The sequence below is a fragment of the Harpia harpyja genome, chromosome 1, assembly GCF_026419915.1.
Source record: "Harpia harpyja isolate bHarHar1 chromosome 1, bHarHar1 primary haplotype, whole genome shotgun sequence".
Taxonomy (NCBI): Eukaryota; Metazoa; Chordata; class Aves; order Accipitriformes; family Accipitridae; genus Harpia; species Harpia harpyja.
The window spans coordinates 93,815,446-93,834,720 of record NC_068940.1 but is presented as its reverse complement, the minus strand read 5'-3'; the positions used below and the strand labels follow the sequence as shown (position 1 = coordinate 93,834,720).

Sequence of the window (19,275 nt, the reverse complement as noted above, 5' to 3'; positions counted from 1 at the left end):
CCTCAGCCTGGGGAAAACAAGTGTTGTAGTTTTCACTCAAACAGCGAATACAGTCTATGAAATATGATTACAACACCTATTGTGAAATGCTTGAGAATCAGTGTTGCTCTAGACATTACTATGGTTTTCTTTCTCTATCAGATCCCATTTTGTGCCATTTTCCTTGTAGGGGGTTGCTGAGTTGCTTAAGTATTTGCAATTTTTCTTTTTTTTTTTTTTTTTTTTTGTTTTTCTCAATATTCTTTCTCTGCTGGTAGGCATAGACCGTTCGGCTACATTAATTAACAAGCATGTTCGATCAACAACAACAAAAAAACCCCTTTGAGTTTTAATGTCTTTCATGCTGTTTGTTGGCAAGTTACCACTGTAAGGTCATGTCCAAGATTTTCTTTACTGTAAAGAAGCAGAACCAGCAAAATGTCTCAAGTTAAATTCACTAGCAAGAAAACCTTTTGTCTAACCTACTAAAACTCTTAAAAGGCTCTCGTACTTTTCAGTGCTGTCTGCATGCCTACTGTAAAAAAGAATTAACTGCAGCATCATCTAGTAAAAAGCTTTTTTAGTGGAAGCTCCATTAAATGGCCGAGTAGTATTTGTGTTGTGCTCCTGCCGTTAGCCTGGCTAGCTGTGCAATAGAGGTGTGTGCCACCAGATTGTTATAGAATATATGTGTGTGATTTCAGTGACATATCACAGGTTGTTGAGCCCCTAAAGACAATGGACTTCAGTAAACCTCTAAACTAATACACACTACAATATAATTGAGATACTATGGGCTTGCTCAGTTTTTATTAGTATTACATGGCTTTTAATATATGTTTTAAGAAGAGTCATTAGGCATGAAACAATGGTAGTTACTCAAAACTGAATGAAGTGTTTTATAGGTTTGTCAAAGGAAGGTTATATCAAATTATATTCATTGGCTATCTGGTGTTCTGTTTTTTGGACAATAGGAAATCAAAGACATCTCTCTTTAAATCTGTAAAAACATTTTCTGTCGAGGCGCTTCGCAACAGAAATAGTACCATCATGAAGCCAACCAGTTTTAAGGCTCAGCTTGATCAGTTTATTAAATGGGAAATAAGGAGATGATTGCCTGTGATAGCAGGGGATGAATTTGATATTCATCAGAGACCTGGGAAATCCCTTCCATTCTGTGCTCCTCTGTGTCTATATGATATCTATTCACTGATTTGACTGAGCAAGGCAAATTTCATTTTAGAGTAGTGAGGCGTATAGAAACTATATGAATATTGCCATTTCCAATTGTGGGATGACTGTCCTGCTCAAGGATGTGAGTAACATAGGGATGACTGAGATGTAAGGAGAATATTAACTCATATATATGTGTATATATACATATATATAAAAAAGAATTAATCATTTTTTGTGGTTTTTTGGTTTAAGTGGATGATGATTTAATGTAAGGTTTCTCTCTCTCCTCTCTCTCCCTGTATTACTGATAATAGCAGTCCACCTAGTATAGTACTGATGTGGATTACACAAAGCTCTCACCTAATTATTTGTGCATATATATGTGTTCAAGAGGGAGAAACCCTGGTTTTTTTTTATTCAATAACTTTTGTTTTTTCCCCATGTGATCTTTGTAACTGGTCTTCAGATTTGCTTGAAAATTGCCATTCTCTGGAGATTTGGCCGGTTAATCAAGAAGTGAGAACATTAGCACAAAAGCCTGATGCTGGTATATTTGTGCTAGTTAAGACACAGGAAAATAGGTCCCTTAGGAGCTGTTTCCTATCAAGTCTGATCATACAGAGAGAGAACCTACTTTATGTTGCGAGGACCAAACAAACATTTATAAAACACGACTACCAGGAGACTAATAGCAAATACAGTCTCTTCTTCCATAATCATTACAGAGAAGTGCAAGAGAATAAAAGGGGAAAGATGAAGGGAAGGGCATATTTTAATAACATAAGCATTATTTTTATTGTGTTGTGGCTGGGGAAAAAAATAGTGGCAGTCTTTCAGGAGCTTTTTGTGATTGATAATGTGTCCTTCTCGACAGTAAAATCTAAAGTACCTGTTGGACGTTATATACTGTTCCTTTCTGTTTGGTATTTACAGTACTTTCACTGACTATACTGAAATTTAAAAAAAAATTAAATGCTAGAAAACAAACAAGCTTGAATTCTTCTTCCAAAATACAGAAGCTGTGTACTGACAGGCTTTTATTTTCCAAAGGGGTGTATGTCTGATATATTTATCATATGTTGCTCCCACTGATAGCTCTGCCTGTTTACCGTGATGGTTGCAATTGCTAACCATTTCAAGAGCCTGCTTTCTGTTGCTAATGCTAGTAAAAATGCTGAAAGTGTTGTATAATAAGAACATCCACCCCATGCAAAAATACTTTGCTGCAGTTACTCTGTAGACTACTATAAATACAAGAGGTTTAATTATGTTTTAAAACACGGTTCCTTCGTATAGCTCTTATGTACCCAGGTCAGCCTGTCTTTCTGCTGAGGCTGGATCTGTTGTTCAGTTAACAACTTCACAAGTCAGAAAAAAATTTGGTTTGTGTACAGTGTGAACAGATTTACTACAATTTACAGCTAAATTTCTCAGACTTTCTCTTTTTACTGAGTACATTCAATCTTGGAGTGGCTGAGTGTGCTTTTTTCCCAGGTGAAGGCTCCATGGTGGGGCTGATCCGGCTGCGATGCCAGCTTGTGCTTGCTGCAGGATGGGGCTGGGCACGGATGCCGAGCACCGGTACCCTGGCTGTCTTGGCTTTCCATAATCCCCTGCCCGGCACTTGGACTAAGTGGAGGGTGAAACTCTCTGAGTGTAAGGTAACAGCAAAGTCAGGGCAGGAAGGCGCATGTTTAGGAGAGGGAGCCAGTACCTGGTGTTGGAGGTGCAGGTAGAGACACAATAGGAATGAATTTAACACTGCAGGTTGCAGAAGTAAATGAGGAAAACGTGCAGAAGGGAGGTCGGTGGTGAAACCTTAGCACAGCTCCATGCACACATGTATTACGATAAACTTTACTTACAGCTTCCCTTTCTTTAATGTTAATTTGGATTTACTCAGTGCACAAGACAGTTGCTATTTACACAATAAATGACCAGCCAGATTTTTTGGTTTGTGTTGGTAAGTGTAGCAGACCTTGCCGTGGAGTGTTCAAGTCATTTGAAAGCAGAGTTACTTACTGTCTTTCATACAACCATTATCACTTTCTGAACAACACTGAAATAATTATTATATCTCTCTGAATTGAAAAAAAACCAACCTACCTGAGCCAAACACCTTTACTCCCATTTTTTTCAGTTATTGGTACCATGGAGATATTGCTACTGAATTTGAGAGATGGGATTAAGTGTTCAGGGAAGATGAATTTATACATAACCCTCACGTTCCTTCAGAGCCCATTTCCCATTGTGTCTGGCTGAAGTAGATTGTACTTTCTCAGACCAGGCACCTAGAAATCAAGACTGCACATGTAGGAATTTAAGTGACTGCACTAACTTTATTCAGACTCCCTGGCTGCTATTGAGTTTTCTGCCGGTAATCTTCAAAAGATGAGGGAATGTGAAGAAGTTCTGCTTATGTTTTGGGGGAGTTCATTAGAAGTGTATTGAACAGCAGAGATGAGTGGGGAAGGTGCTTCTTTGAAGATGAAGTAGTGACTGGTAGCAATTGTGGATTAATAAGAGGCAGGAGCTGATATTTTGGTAATGAAAGATAAAATGTCCAGTAAGATAGGGAAGGCATGGCTGGTTTTGAGCTTTGAAAACGACACAAGACAGTCTTTACTCATAAGTAATCTGAGAAAATGTAATTAAAGGGGCTATTTGGGTTCATATATATTGAATAAGGTTCTGTTGGCAAGTGTACTGCTTACATTTCTTAACCGAGGATTTTGTAATCCTAAGAGGTGATAGGGAAAAATACAAAACAAATTGCAAATTTTCATATGTATTTCGTTAATGCTGTGCAAGTGAACTGTGAAATGGACCTTTTTATAGGCAGAACTGCTAGCACTAGTAGTCCATTTTAGGCAGTTAAGATAATTTTTCAGTTTTGGAGTCATTAATTTTATTACAGAACTTAGAACAATAGTGATTTTTTAATTTTATTTTTAGAACAATGAGTTTTAAAATTTTTGCAAGAGTCTGCTGCTGTGTGCCTGCGCACAAACTTGACTCTTACAAGATACAGAAATTTTGTACAGTTCCATTTAAAAGTAAGAATAACTCTTTGAAATCCCTAATTCTCTTAAACTAACTAAAATAAATTTCAAGAAGTTTCCTTTCTGTTTGATGCCATTGTGCAAACTTGTCATTATATTGTTTAATCTCTGTATTAGTAGCCTAAATACATGACAGATGGCATGGATGCTTTAAGGAAAGTTGCATCCATGTCTGGTGGCACAGCGAGGCCCAGGTGAGAAGCCCTGGCTGAGTCATCTCAGCAAAAGGCAATTGGGGGAATTTTGCACTGAACACATCAGGATAGGTAGAAGTACATTGGAAGAAGTCTTTTAATTACTATATTTCAATTTTGGAAAAAAAAAAATCTTTCTGTCTTTAGTGGCTGTACATTAGAAGCTGTATCTTTTGATATAGCAGGAATTGGTGTTTCTATAGAGAGCAAAGAAACCTTACAGGTTTGGGAGTTTGCTCAAATCAGTTGTTTCTGAGAAGCATCTGCAATAATATCTGTCTGTGTTCTCAGAAACTTGGTCTTCCAAATGTCCTTTTCCTCATTTTACCTCATGATAGCACATCCAGGTGGAATTTGCCTTGCAGAAGAAAAACTGCTTTCCAAATAAAGAAATAATTGCTTGATGCAGAGATTTTCACAGCTAGTTACTTTTCTTAGTAAATCAGAATTTTAAGTCAAATCCCTCTGCAGGTGTCCAATTTTTCTCTCCGTTCATTTCAACGTAAATCAAAATCTGTGTTATTTTGAGAAGAAAAGAGAGCCTGATTACTGTAATATTAAAGATTTTTAAAAGGATACATCATACATCTGTTGATTATGGCAGTAGTGCTTTCGTTAGGGTTGTGATTCCTCCTCTAAGCACCTATTTACAGGCACGTGCATGTTTTTGATACAGATCTGTCTGCTGTCCCGGAAAAGCCAGACAGAGGCGTGTGGGAGCTGCTGTTTCTTAATTGCTTGGATAACTGATAGTGAGTCTGGTTCCAAAACTTGCTGTGTTTATAATTCTTGATACAAAAGGCACAAAAAGTAGATGTGATGGTGCCAGATAGCATCTGTTTTACATAGCTTTTGGTTTGCAGTTTCTGATGTGTTACATCCTAATATTAAAAGCTACGGTATGGGCAGGAGGCAGGTGAGTTGGCTGTTGCCTTCGTCCTGGCTGCGCTTGGGGTCGGGCAGGGGAATGCTCCTTCCCTTGGCAGAATAAACCTCTGGGCCACCAGGTGGGGCAGAAAGAAAGAAAATGGCATGTGCAACAAGTGGAGAGGCTTAAGCCTGAGCTGACATTAGGAGGCCCTGGGAACGAGAGCAAAGATACTATCAGGGCTGGGAAGTGGTGGAAAGAAGGCTTTCTACAAGGATTTAGCTTGAGTCTTGCATGGCGGGCTGTATCCCAGGAGGGCACTGAAAGTCGGTCTATCAAGAGCAAATCCGAAGGACTGCTGCAAAAATGGAGTGGGGCAAGGGGACTTTTATGTACAGACTTTAAACTAGTCAAGGGAAAAACTTGTGGGGCTGAAAGATGGTAGTGTAGGACCCAAGTGGTACTAGATTGATGATGCTTACATTGTATGATACAGATGTCTGCTAAAATGACACAAGCATAAAGCCAGACATTTGTTAGCAGACGCATATCTGCTAATAGGATGTTATTTTGGTCTCTTCTTACATGTGTTTATACTTATCGTATGTTTGCTTGAAAAGACCACATATGGAAGATTGCCAAAAACATTGTATTAACAAAGTCACATTCCCTTCTGATGACCTTTTATCATAGCTGAGATTCAAAATTGCGTTTCATCAGCAACTCTGATTTTAGACTTGCAGATAATAGCTTCAGTGCAAGATAAATACACTATGTAGTTTTCTACAATCACCAGTGTTCCTAACGTCAAAACAAGAAACCCATGGCAACAGTGATCTGCACGATACTGTATGAAACAAGGTGGGATGCTTCTTTTTAATGTGAAACAACTCCAAATATTCTGATTTTCCTGTATCTACACCTTTTTGCATGTAACTGTAGAATTGTCGTGGAGATTTGAATATTTATTTATTTTTAAACTTTATGCCATGGTACATATAGAACTTCAGCTGAAATCAGTAAATATAGAAAAGTAAACATTGGCTTATGTCACATTTATGAATTATATGGATTATCCTTTATATTGGGTTTATAAGCAACTTTTACTATATGGAAAATATTTTATTTTGAGTTCCTGTTTACATTCATAATGCAGTTCCAGGCAGGTTCAAGATGCTGGTTAACCTTTGAAATGTATTACTTGCCTAGTGCTTAACAGAGATAGATGACGAAGAAGTACATATTAAAGCTTCTCAAAACACAGGATCATCAATCTTCAAGTAGCTTGGCTTCATGCAGCGCGCTGCTATCCAGGATGCACAAGGCATATCTACAGCCCATGGAAGCTTGATGCATCCAGCCTTCTGCTTTTGCAGATTCTCAGTGGAAATGTCAATTGGACATTACCAACTGCCTCTGCCTGCCTTTAATATCTCTTCAATAATTTAATAAGTTGTCTGACTCTGTGTGCTAAACTCATAACCTATCACTTATTATTTTACTGACCTGATGGCTCTGGCTCTAGAATCTAAGTCCGTGTTTGAAACCGAGTGTTCACACTTTATAATATTTTCTGTTTGGTCACACGGGTAATTAAAAGCATAAGCTTCTAATGAGTAACACAGGTGTAAGAATGGTTTTAGATCTTCTTACTGGTAGTCCTTGAATTACCCTGATCTAAGTTTGAAAATACAACATTCACAACTTTGACATTAAAATTACACATTTGGTGAATAATGTATGTACTTTTTGGAAAGTCAAATTAAAAATAAAATCAATCGGTTAGCATAAGAGCCTCACGTAACTCTTTGATGTCAGCCTTTTCTGGTGTGCTATTAATAAAGGCCTGGGAAAAAATGTTTAAAGAGTACTTGGTACTTTATGAAATTATACAAGCTGCATTTTCTTACACTGTTTATAACTCTTGGCAAATGAGCCTTAGTGAGCTGCCTTGTGTGTTCAGCCGAGACCCCAGTAACCTGCCCAGAGAGAGCTTGGACGAAGTTTACCCAAACACTGCTGACCATCAGCTGATTTTGTGCTTTTACTTATGTACCTTTTAAAAAAATGCTGGCTGTGATAACTTCTGTAGTGTTGCTTTTATAACTGTAGTAAAATTATGATATAAACCTGACTAAACTATAAATATCATTACAAAAATGCATAAAGGGACAAAAACTAATTTGCAACCATTTCAGACAGCAACAAAAAAGATTTTTGTAGTTGTGGAAGCACACATTTCCACTGCACATGTGGTAACCCCAATCATCTGAAAATGGTAAAATGGCGTTATTAAAATGAGTTAACCTATTAAACCTAGATTTAAATGATTTTTTTTTTTTTTTTTTTTTTTTTAAATCTCTAGGATGAAGATCGAACAGAGGAGGACAACAGCAGAGTTGAGCCAGTTGGACATGCAGACACTGGTTTGGAGAATGCTACCAGTTTTTCCCTGGAGTAAGTTACTGGCAGAACACATTGTTTTAACGATGAATCTTGAGACTGAACACGGACTAGCAAAAAACTCAGAGTAATACGCTCTTAAGAAAATGGGGCAGTCTTTTTTAGGTCATGTGTCATTTTGGTTTTAAACAATTTGCTTCATGGACCTTTTTAAAGCAGATATTTAAACAGTTTAAAAAGCCTGTGTTAAAGATGAGCATCGGAAACTTGACATTTATAAGTGCTGATGCTACAATAGATTTTCTGCCTCAAAGAAGATGCTTATTTGATGGAACTCTGAAAACTTGACAGAAGGAATAGGGTCAGGGCTAACACAAATAGATCAACAGGCAGGAATTTCAAAGGGGAAAATCTTAATTCCTGTCACCAGTTCACAGTCTACGGGAAGATGTGCATGGGGGTCACATAAGTTATGTGGTCAAAAACCTCATACTTTGTGAATGGATGAAAACTGATGTTGTTTAGGAGTGGGAAGCTCTTCCTAATTGAAAAAAAAAAAAAATCAGTTAAGGATATTTTATTTCATCATGAGATACAGCAAGCTTGACCTTTTGCATTTCATTGCAAAGAGCTGATCCATACCTCACTATGGAATTAATGATATCCTTAAATTAAACCCTTTAAATCGATTAAACTTAAATTTTAAATAAAAATAAATCTGCTCCTATTATTTCTGAATTAAATTATGAATTAGGTGCAGAGGGTTTAAATGTTAGATAAAGATCATGGTGACATCTATTAGGCAATACATGCTGAGTTTTACTCTGTTCTATATACAAAATCTGTTACTTTGGAAATTCCAAATGCTGTTTGCTAAATAGAGTTTGCAGAACTTCTGTCCAATGTAATGCTTCTTGGTGTTGCTTTTGAGTAACTTATTGACTTTTCATCTTATGCTACTTCATTCTTTCTGTTTTGATATCATACTACTTTGTATATTTGCTTGACGTAGTTGGCCCAAACTTCTGAGAAAATCAGGAAGCAGAATTGAAACAGTGTCTCTTAGGAAGGGATAATTTCCTTTTGTGTTCTGTTCTACAGAGTATAACATTTGAATTTGGGATGGATTTTTTTGAAGAAAAAGGATAAGAAAAATGAGTGCCTAGACCTTAAATGTGCATTTTGGAAAAAAGGAAGGTTACTGACTCAAGCAGTAGAACCAGTTAAACAGTATGGATATGAAAACTGACTTTTTTTTTTTTTTTTATTTAAGCTGTGTTTCCACTTATGACAGTTCCAGGTGAATCACACTGATTTTCACTTATTCTCTTCCTCAGCCCTCAATTTTCTTTTAAGCTAATAGGGAAGTTGGAAAAAAGTTGATCATAGGGAGCCATAAGCATACCAATAGCAAAAGATGTCTTTTAGAGTACCTTTTGGAGGTGAAAGGCTTTGGTTGATTCCTGTGCGCTGCTTTGCACACTAGTTAATGAAAGCTTAGCCTTTATGTACAGTGAGAATGAAATGAAGTTAGCCTGTACAGAAACTGGGACAGGGAACATTACCAAAACTTGTAATGCTGGCAGTCTTAAAACATTGGTCCGTGTCTGAAGACTAATATGGTTTTGGCTGATGTGTCTCAGCTCTCCTGTTGTTGCAGTACTTTGTTGAGCTAAACAGTGGCAACAGGGATAGAGATCTTCCACTTGTGTTGTTTAAAAAACAAGTTAAAAAAAATCAGACACGAATTGAGGCATAGAACAAATGTAAAGGCTACCTTAAAAATATATTAAAAAAACTGAATGTGGAGGAAATCTAAAATAAACTGTAACATGGGATTTTTGTTGACTTCCTAACAATATGTGGTCTGGTTATTCTCAAACTCCAGATTGAGCATTGCAAACTGATGGGCCACCATCTGATCAAGAGCTTATTGAGGAAGTAGAAAATCTTCTACTGCTTTCATAGGGCATTGGTCTTGCTATTTGCTCCATTTCTAGAGTAAATTTGATTTGTATGCTTGTGAGAAACAAGCTTCTCAAAGATCTGTGTATATATATATGTAGTGCCAGGAAATGTGGAAAAAGTATGTAATACTACAGAGAGGCATAAGCCACAAATTTAGATTGTGGCTTTCGTTCAGATCTCTCACTTCCAGATTTACTGAGAGGTTTGGTCTTTGTGCATTATCTTCTCATTTGGGTATTTATAACTCTTTGTGGTTTATGGGCTATATTCCACCTTTCCAGATGTGGGTGTGTTTCAAATGCGCCTGTAGATTTGATCCAAATCTATTTCTAGAATTTTTGCATCTCCTTCTGAACCTGTACTTTCCTCTTTCACTTTTTCCCTCTCTACAGCAAAAAGTATAATTGAAAACTAGATGTATAGTTGCTTCAGGAGGACGTCTGGTTGGTTTTGAACGTTATAGTTAAATTTTACTTTGGAAATTTGTCTAGTAAGGAGATACACATACAGCAATCTTCCAATAAATAAAATGGAATTATAATAAAACAAATCAGTGTGTTTTAAAACAGAAGAATTTAACCAATTAAAAATTTAATAATTCTTACTTGATTAAGGGCTAGTTATGTGAAAGCTAATGTTAAGGCTTAGAGTGGGCTTTCTCTAAGACAAAAAAATTAAAGCACGGTAGTGCTATGATCAGCTTTAGGCTTCTGAGGAAAAATTGTATGTGGCACTTAAGGTATTTCTGCTCAATAGTCCAAACAGTTAACTTTAAATTTAACTTTAGAATAAGGAAGGAATAAAAAAATATGCATGTGATGATGATAGCTATTTTTATATAGCAAACTAAGTTTACAAAAAATTTCTTTGATTTTTGTTTGGTTTATTAATTGAATTATTTTTGATGATTGATCTCCTTTCATGCCATCAGATTAATCTTCAGGTACGTAGCATTCAACAATGCTTTCATCACCATGACTTGATTTCTGGAATGTTTTTGTTTTTCTGTGTATGTTTGTGTGGGGTTTTTTGGTTCCTTCACAGTACATGTTCATATTCCCTCATTCATCATTGTCTCACAGTGATATGGTAAAGCTCGTAGAAGTCTCCAATGACGGCGGGCCTTTGGGAATCCATGTAGTGCCTTTCAGTGCCCGAGGCGGAAGGTAAAGTATTGTGTAGGATTTTAATTGAATTGTAACTTGCTGTGTTTTATCTTAGTTGTGTTAATTTTTGTACTGTGTGCCTTTGCCTTCTGTAGAATATTGTATGTTTTTCAAAAGGCAGTCTCACTGATTAAGAAAGGAAGAGATGCAAGTTTACTGACTTTGTACTTGGAATGGACTCTATAATGGAAACGCTCTGCTTAAGAGGAGTTAGAACTCTGGGGTTTCAATAGAGGTTCTGTTGTAATCTCATGGGAAATTGCAGTATAAAGACATTTCCTTTTGGACTCTTAAAAATTATAATCTGCTGCTTTAATTCAGGTAGATATTTATGCAACATTTCCTTGCTGACTGTTTAGAGCTGCAGGTTCCCAAATAACAGCAGGAGTGTGAACCAGAGGCGTCCTACGCCTGTGCTTGGTAAGAGTGGAACAGAAAACAATCACCATGCTTTTGATATTTAGTGTTGTCCCATCTGTTGCGGTTAAAATGAAGTAGCAAAACCAGTTGAAACATTCTGGTTTGGGGGAAGGTGAACCTGTTTTATTATATGATAGTCTGGAACTCCTAAAGTTGGATTGTTTACAAAAAAAAGTGTAAAGAAAGTCCTTTACATGAAAAATATATTGTGGGGGATTATATTTGTAAACAGAATACTTATCTCCAATGCTTACTTTGCTAAAGTAGAGTTTTAGCATTTAGGGTCATTAACATTGTCTCAGAAAAATAGCTTAAGTTTTGTAGCAATTAGTGGTAGATTTGAAGCTTTTAAGTATGTTGAAAAATGATAGTTCTTCAGGAATATATGCAAATTTTATTTTGGTGATGCGTATTCTAAGGATACACTGTATTTTCCCTCTTTAAGGAAAAGGGGAACAAATACATATTTTAAAAAGTAATCTTTGATTACACCTGAAGGGGTGTTATGTTCTCACATGTCTGTCGACCCAACAGCAATTTCAGTTTAGTAATTAAGAGCAAAACTAACTTGCTATGCATATATATCTCAAATATTGTTACCCTCTTTTCAGAAATGATAAATGTATTTTTCTGTCTATACCAAATACCTTCACAGTATTTTAAACACAGTATAAGAGCTTTATTTGCAGTTGTTACTTTAAACCCAATGCTTTCATAGCCATACTGACAAGTATTATGAGAAAATGTAATTTTTTTAAATTTAAGGCTACTTTTTCTGAGGACTATAAGTATTAAGAACAAACTTCCATAAAGTGGTAAATTCTTCTTTTCGCAATCTGAAATTTAGTAAATTCAGTGTGGGGAAGGGCAGGGCATGAGTGAATGATGCTTCAAACATAAGCTCAGAAGTAAATCCCATAAAGTGGGAAATGGTTGAAATGTTCGGACAGTTATCTGGGATTTAGACAGTGTGAAGGCCAAGAAAAAGACCGGTTTAAGAATGTTGGCTGCCCACTAAGTACTTGTTTAATAAAATTGATGTTAGGAATGTGTATTTTGACATTTTGAATAATAATTTAAACTCAAGTAAAATTCAATTCCAGGATGTTAATGTGGTTGTCAAATCTGAGATGAAGCTTAACTGTTTATACATAATGAGAGCATGTAAAATGAAAAAGCCGTAAACACAGAAGTAAAATATCTCACTATTTTAAGGATGCTAGCTATGTCAAGAGCTACAAAAGAGTATGAACTCTTTTTTGTCCTCGGTTTGGGATTATATGATAAAGTTTTATAACAGGAAAGGCAATTTTAAATATAGATGTTTAGAATGAGGACATACTTGAAAATCAAATTCTGTTACAAGGGAAAAAATATTGTATTATGATTTATCTGCTTTTTCTTTGTAATACTAGAACTCCCCTCACTGAAAAATGGATGGTATGCGCAATTGCTCTCATGAGTTTTTTTCGAACCTCCCCCAAATAATCTGCTGGAGAGGGGAGATATTTGGGTCCATGTCTTGAAAGTGTGGAGGAGCAGAATTGGAGAGGACCTCTGGTATTTCCAAAACATTTCTCCCATGCTCTCTGCGTTGTGGTGGAAGAAAAGTAGAGTTCATTGCTTGATATTGATTATAAGCATTTGTGTTGTACTGCTGCTTTACTGTCAGCTGTGCCCACACCTGTATATGCTTTAGTGAGAACAAAGACATTTTCTCCAGCAGCCTGTAGCCTGCGGTGTGGGCAGGGAAAGAAATGCACCCAACTTCAGTTTTGGAGCACTTCATGGGGGGTATCATATTGTTTTTGTTTGTTTGTTTGTTCCCCTGCCCCGGTCCCCCAGCTCTTTTGAGCAGATAAGATAAGATACACTTGGTTTTCCTTTTGCTAGATTCAGAGGGAGAGCAGGTGCTTGGCAGGGATCCTCTTCTGCCTACTTGTTTCTCACTCTAGCACATGGCTGCTCTTTGTTCCTCCTCTGGCTGCAGAGCATAATGCTCCGTGCTACAGTGAACTAACTTACTTGAGCAGGGGATCTGCTCAGTAGAAACCTAAATATACAAAATGAAATACAGGACTCAGTAAAGACTTTGAGGGATGTCCAAAAAGTCTGATGTGTCATGTAACTTAGTCTATTGGTCCACCATTGTTTTATATTTGCTTGGTGTTCAATTCCAGTTATGCTGTGTTTTCAATTATTTTTCTTCCAGTTCCTTTCCCTTGCTTTTGAAAATGTTACTTAATAGACAATGTTTATTAAATCAATAATTTTAAAAAGTGAAAAAGTGTAAAAACATACTAATGCAATTCTCCCTTTTTTCCCCTATGCAATAAGCAGGGGCAATCTCCCACCAAAAAATCCGCCCTCCCCCAAAGCAAACACCCCAAACCTCTAAAAATTATATGCCAGAACTATGTCCTTTATTTGTATTGAGGAAATATTTGACTTTTTCACAGTCTTTTGAGGATTTGGGTTTGGTGTAAGAATCTGTCTTCAGTATTGGCTTTTGATCTTGAACAAAATCTGTAAAGATCTCTGCCTTGTCTATATAGATGCTACTAATTCTTTCTGTTCCTAGTAAAATGGAGACTTTTTTTTTAAATGGGAAAAAAAAATCTCTCCATAATTCTCTGGGAAAAGTAGTATTTATTTGTACAGACATGGTCAAACTTTCTTCTATGGATATGTTTGCTTATTATCCTTCTGTTTTTACCTCTAGAAGTTTATCAGTCCTTTATTGGCCTTTTTGATCATATGATTTGGATAACAGTTTGTTCACCTTACCAAAATCGGGGAGGGGTATACGTATTCATCACCTGATGGTTGTGAAGTTTTTCAAGATAAAAGTTTTGTTTGCAAAACCCGCTTGGACATTTTTGCAATGGCATAGATGCAGTGCTAAGCAGAATAGGAAGCATGAAAATGAAAGCAGAAAGAAGGACAGAATAGAAAGTGAATGGGTAAGTGTTTAGATAAGAGTAGAGCAAAGAGGATATGAATGAGAGGAAAGCATAAAAGGAAAGAAAATTCTAAATCTGTGCAAAATTGCCTTTAGCACCAATCCTTCCTTCTTACTAGGTGCTCAGAAAGCAGAGCAAGCACTCAGTCCCTGAAGAATAGCATCTGAGAAATCCTGGCTGATGGGGGATGTTACGTTGATGCATAAATGGGGTTGTATCAAGCTCTCCTCTGCAAGCTTAATAGTAATTATAGCATAACTTACTGTTATATGACCTTCTACTTTTAAGAGTCTTTGAAATCTTCTTAAGCTCTATACCTTAGCTGCTCTTCCGAAATCCTGCCATGTCTGTCTTTCGAAGCAGGTTCAACTGACACAAAGAATATATGAGAGAACACCAGAAATCTCTGTGAATAATGATATGGAAGTTATAGTCCCAAGACTACTGTGAAGTCTACTTACTAAAACAGAACAGAAAAGGATTTGGATATTCATCTGAAAACCCCATTTGATGCAGAGCAGTATGTAGGGCTCTGCCAGCTGTGCCTCCTATTGAAGCATGCCACAAAATCCATAGAGCTAAAACCTGGCAGCTAAAAATATTTAATCTGTGTTTCTATGTTATATATCCTAAATGTCTTAAAAATATTAAGGAAGTCTCAGAAGAATTGGAAAAATAAGAGACTGAATTTCATTGCTTTTTGTCAGTTTAAATGACAAATTTAACAGATTTTACTAAAAAAATGAAAAACCTCAAATGAAGGTAGGCATTGATGTATACCGTACTAGAAAATTGTTTATATGTTTTTCTGTTCTGTAGTTCTTTTATTTTTTTTTACTTTTAGTGGAAGTGCCCTTCATTTTCTAGAGTTTAAAAATCACTTCATATTTCACTGTAAAACTTTCAGTCTTTTACTCAAGATACAAAGAAAACTAAAGTATTATCTAATGGCCATTGCCTATACTGAGAGTCCTTAATACCGCCTTCAGGCTGCCTCTCTAATGATCGTATTCTGTTTGATCATCTAGGAGGTGTGTGTTACCTGCATCTCCATTTACTCCTCTCCCGCATTTCCGACCTTTTAAGCCTCAAAGGTAGCCATGGTTTTCAAAAACATATGCATTGGGAAAAGATTCCCTGTGGTGCGAATGTACCATTCTCTCACTCTTTTAGCTGCATTCAAGCCTTTCTTTTTCTGATCTCAGCCTTTAAAAAGTTATATAAACTTAATTTGAAGTATTATTCAAGCTAAAAAGCTGAGGAGTAGTTACCAAAGATTGGAAATTGGTTCTGGACTTCAGGCGTGAAAGCTGATAAAGTTATTTTAATGCCTCTGCAGTAGCGCCGTGACGTCAATGTTGTGCAAAGGAGTTTATGTCCAATTTAGCATTGATCAGCCATGATAATTTAACTTGAACAAGTAAGCTAATTTGCCTACTCTGACCTCCAGATCTCAGGAAATTTATACCGTGTTTATGTTCCTGTAGAACTTCTCAGAGATCTTTCATTGCATGAAACTGTTACACATTGGCTTTTCAAACAATCGTTATTTTTGCCCCTTAATCTAGTTTTTCCCTTTTCATGTTAGTGATTTTACATAAACATCTAAATTGGTTATTTTCTGTTCTGTCTGATTTGATTATATTACAGTTATCTTGCAGGTAATAGGTAAATAACTTCAGTGTGTACGTACAATGGGCGGTGATGGCGGAATCATATTCTAGATGCTCAATCTAATATTTTTATTACTCTCATAGTATTTACTGTCAGTTTTTATTAAGACAAATTATCATCATTTCCATACAGCTGGATAGCATGTGGGGAGTCCACAGTTTCAAAGAACTACCCAGACTAACTCAGGCAATTTAGATGTCAATAAAACATTCGCTGCTTATTTCTACTTTTATCATTGGTTGTAATTTATACTGAGAACTGAAATGTTAACACATGTAGCTGAGTTTATTTTAATTGTATAATTAGAGTAATGAACCTTGTGGAAATACAGTGGTGCAAACGCTAATATAATCTAAGCTGTTTACATTCCCAGTTAGGTATTTAAATACAAAGATTGAGTTCTGTGCTTTGATATTATTTCCCTTCTGTCCCCATGTCAGCTAACGTTAGTCTAAAACAGTGCAGGTACCAAATTTCCATTTATAATTATTGTTTCAACAGGGTTGTAGACTTGCAGAGTGTTTTGCAGAGGTTCACACAATATTTAATCTCATTCTTAAAGTTACAGTTTAAAACTTTTATAATGGAAGAATTTATGTTAGAAAATGTGTTGGCTTACTTTAACTGGACAAGATTAACCAAATTCAAATGCACCCATATATTGGTATGCTACATGGTTGCATTTAAACAAATATATATACTGACTTTTATATTTTATACTAGATTACTTTACACGCTTTCAAAATCTGTGTTTTCCTAATGTGGGAAACGTAATATTGAAACTGTAGTAGAGCTACATCTGTACTTATCAGGATTAATCGTGGTGGCATACGGCAGGGAAAAAAAAATCCAATTAGTTTTTAGGTTATTGCATATTTGCAATATCAGGTCTACTCTGTTTATCTCCAGTTACTGCAACAACAAACATTGAATTCCCATAATGCCTTTTTTAGAGTCATATTCTTACATCTAACCATATTATGCTGAAGAAATACTGTAGAAAATTGATAGGCTTTTGTTACTAAAATTTTCAGGAACATACATTTTCTGCAAGTTCTAGGAGAGTTTACTCTGCTATGCAGAACTGCATTCAGGAAATTGTTTCTGGAACTGTGTCGAAAAGGATCTTTTGCCCCATGTATTTATATAAAAAAATTAAATAAATTAAAAGGCACTGTGAAGATCCTGGTTTCAAATTCAACTCAGGCTGTTCATCCAGCCTTGAATCTGTTCTCAGTGACTTTAGCTTTATATGCCTTGGTTAACCTAGCTCTAACATTTGTTAAAAAGCAAAATCCTCATGAGCACCATATGTTATGTCTGAGATGAGCAATCTTGCATTAGTAGAACTTATAGCCTTTGTTTAATGAGATTATTTGCAATTTTGACTGGTAGTTTATTTATGCGTTACATTATTTTACCGTTGGCTAGGGTTAGTAATATTTTTACTAGATTTGAGAGCTTAGGTGAAGTAAATTTAAGAAATGACAAACCGTGCATAAAGATGCATCTTGCATTAATAATTTAATATAACTTCACAATGCGAAACAGTAGAAAGCAGTTTCAAGAAAAACACTATGCAAAAACCATTGATAGACGAATTACTTTGTAATCATAAGTACGTGGAGACATTGGGATGAAATAATCATATTATTTTATATAGTGTATTATCATAGTATTAACTTGGAGTGTCGTACTTTGTGTAGAATATGTTTTGATATTTAGCATATTGATATTTTGATATTTTTAATATATAACCATATAAACAAAACACCTGTTGCAGTTATTGTGTATAGTCTTGTGCAAGCACTGCACGCACATCCAAATTCTGAATTGTCTTTGGGCACTACAGAGGAGCACACCTGCATGAAAGTGCGGTTCAGCATGAAATGAAAGAAAAGAGAGAGTAGACACAATTCTTTCCTCTCTCAAATGTAGCATTCCCAATTTTGTATTTGCTTGCTTATCTCTTCCCCATTTAGAGATATCCTCTTCAGTAACTTCACTTTGGGGCTCAAAGACATTGTCTCCCCAGAGAAATTCAACAATTCACAAGTGAAAAAGTCACAAACGTGTTTTCTGACCATCAGTTTTACATGTATCAAAGCTATAATTCTGATAAAAATAATGTAATGAAGGCATACAAGTCTTTTTCCATTTTATCATTAACATTCATAACTGTTATTTTAGTGCTTTCTTGCAACTAGCAATCTATAAAATTTTATTTTTTATAATTATCAGTTTTAAAAATCTGAGACTGTGTTCAAAGCTTATTTTAGCCAACGGAAGGAAAAAGGGATTGAATCAATATATTTTAAATTTGTTTTGTTTTACTTCCTGTAACAAAATACCTTCATAATTATCAGCAAATTTTAGTACAATAAATGGAGGACAACATGGTCATTAAGTTAGAGTGTGACTTGTGGACTTTCAGAAATTTTTTTCATGCAAACTATTAGAGGATTGTGGGAAAGGCAAACAGAAAACCACCCAAAATATCTAGATAATACAAGGTGTTTCACTGCCTTGGTGATCAGAAAAAAACCCCATGGACGAATTGTTCTTGCTTTGGGAAATTTGGGAAAAATGGTTTTTATTTTCCTTTTTAGTAGGAGATGCTGGGTTGTTGGAAGGAATCTGCAAAAGGCAGAACTTTCCAAACCCAAAGAATATCAACTTGAGATGGGGAGGGATAGGACTAGATACACACTAGTATTGGTTGTGTTTTTCAAGATTTTTTTTTTTTTTCCTGAAATGCATGGATTCTAGAGAAATGATATTTTAGCTTTATGGAATCTTTCTGGTCCCTGTGCTCACCAGTGTTATTGCAAAGAGACATATTGCGAATTGCAGCAGCTGAGCTAAAGTCAAGCCCAATCACAGTTCGCATCAGTGACTGCACCCAAGTGGTCCGTTGGGAACCAAATGAGGGTGGAGAAGGTTTGCCTCTGATGGGACCCCCCAAACAGGTCAAAGGTGCAGTACGTTAGATGTTCGCAAAATACTCCGTATTGGTTGGAAACAGAATAGAATCACTTAAATGTTAATGTCTGACTCAAACTTCATTTGATGATTTGTGTTGTCAAAATGCTTTATGTTGTTTTTCTTCTCACAGTCTGTTTACATGTACAGATTCTTTCAGCTTCGTATCTTAATGTCTCTAGGTGGTTCCAAAAAGGAAATATTACTAGGATCATTTCTCTTACTCCTTCATCTGCCTTGTAGGAGAAAACGTATGACTGTTCTGTAAAATAAATGTCTTATTTGCATACGTTGATGATAAATTGGTAAATGAAGAATTTAAAGTGGAAGAAATAAGTTAAAGTTAATTTTGCTTTTCTGACCCATTTGATGAAGTGCTCAAGCACATATATAACTTTTGAGCGCATGAGGAGTCCTTTT

The 19,275-nt window shown here is 36.0% G+C and overlaps 1 protein-coding gene across 2 annotated transcripts in view; it reads left to right on the top strand.

Moving 5' to 3' along the window:
* The window catches only part of PARD3 (par-3 family cell polarity regulator), a 464,571-nt gene that overhangs the window by 229,844 nt on the left and 215,452 nt on the right, over window positions 1-19,275 (top strand). For both annotated transcript variants that reach the window (XM_052805974.1, XM_052805967.1), the window contains exons 6-7: window positions 7,645-7,736; window positions 10,733-10,816. In XM_052805974.1, the coding sequence (XP_052661934.1) occupies window positions 7,645-7,736; window positions 10,733-10,816 (176 nt within the window). The remainder of the gene's footprint in view (window positions 1-7,644; window positions 7,737-10,732; window positions 10,817-19,275) is intronic.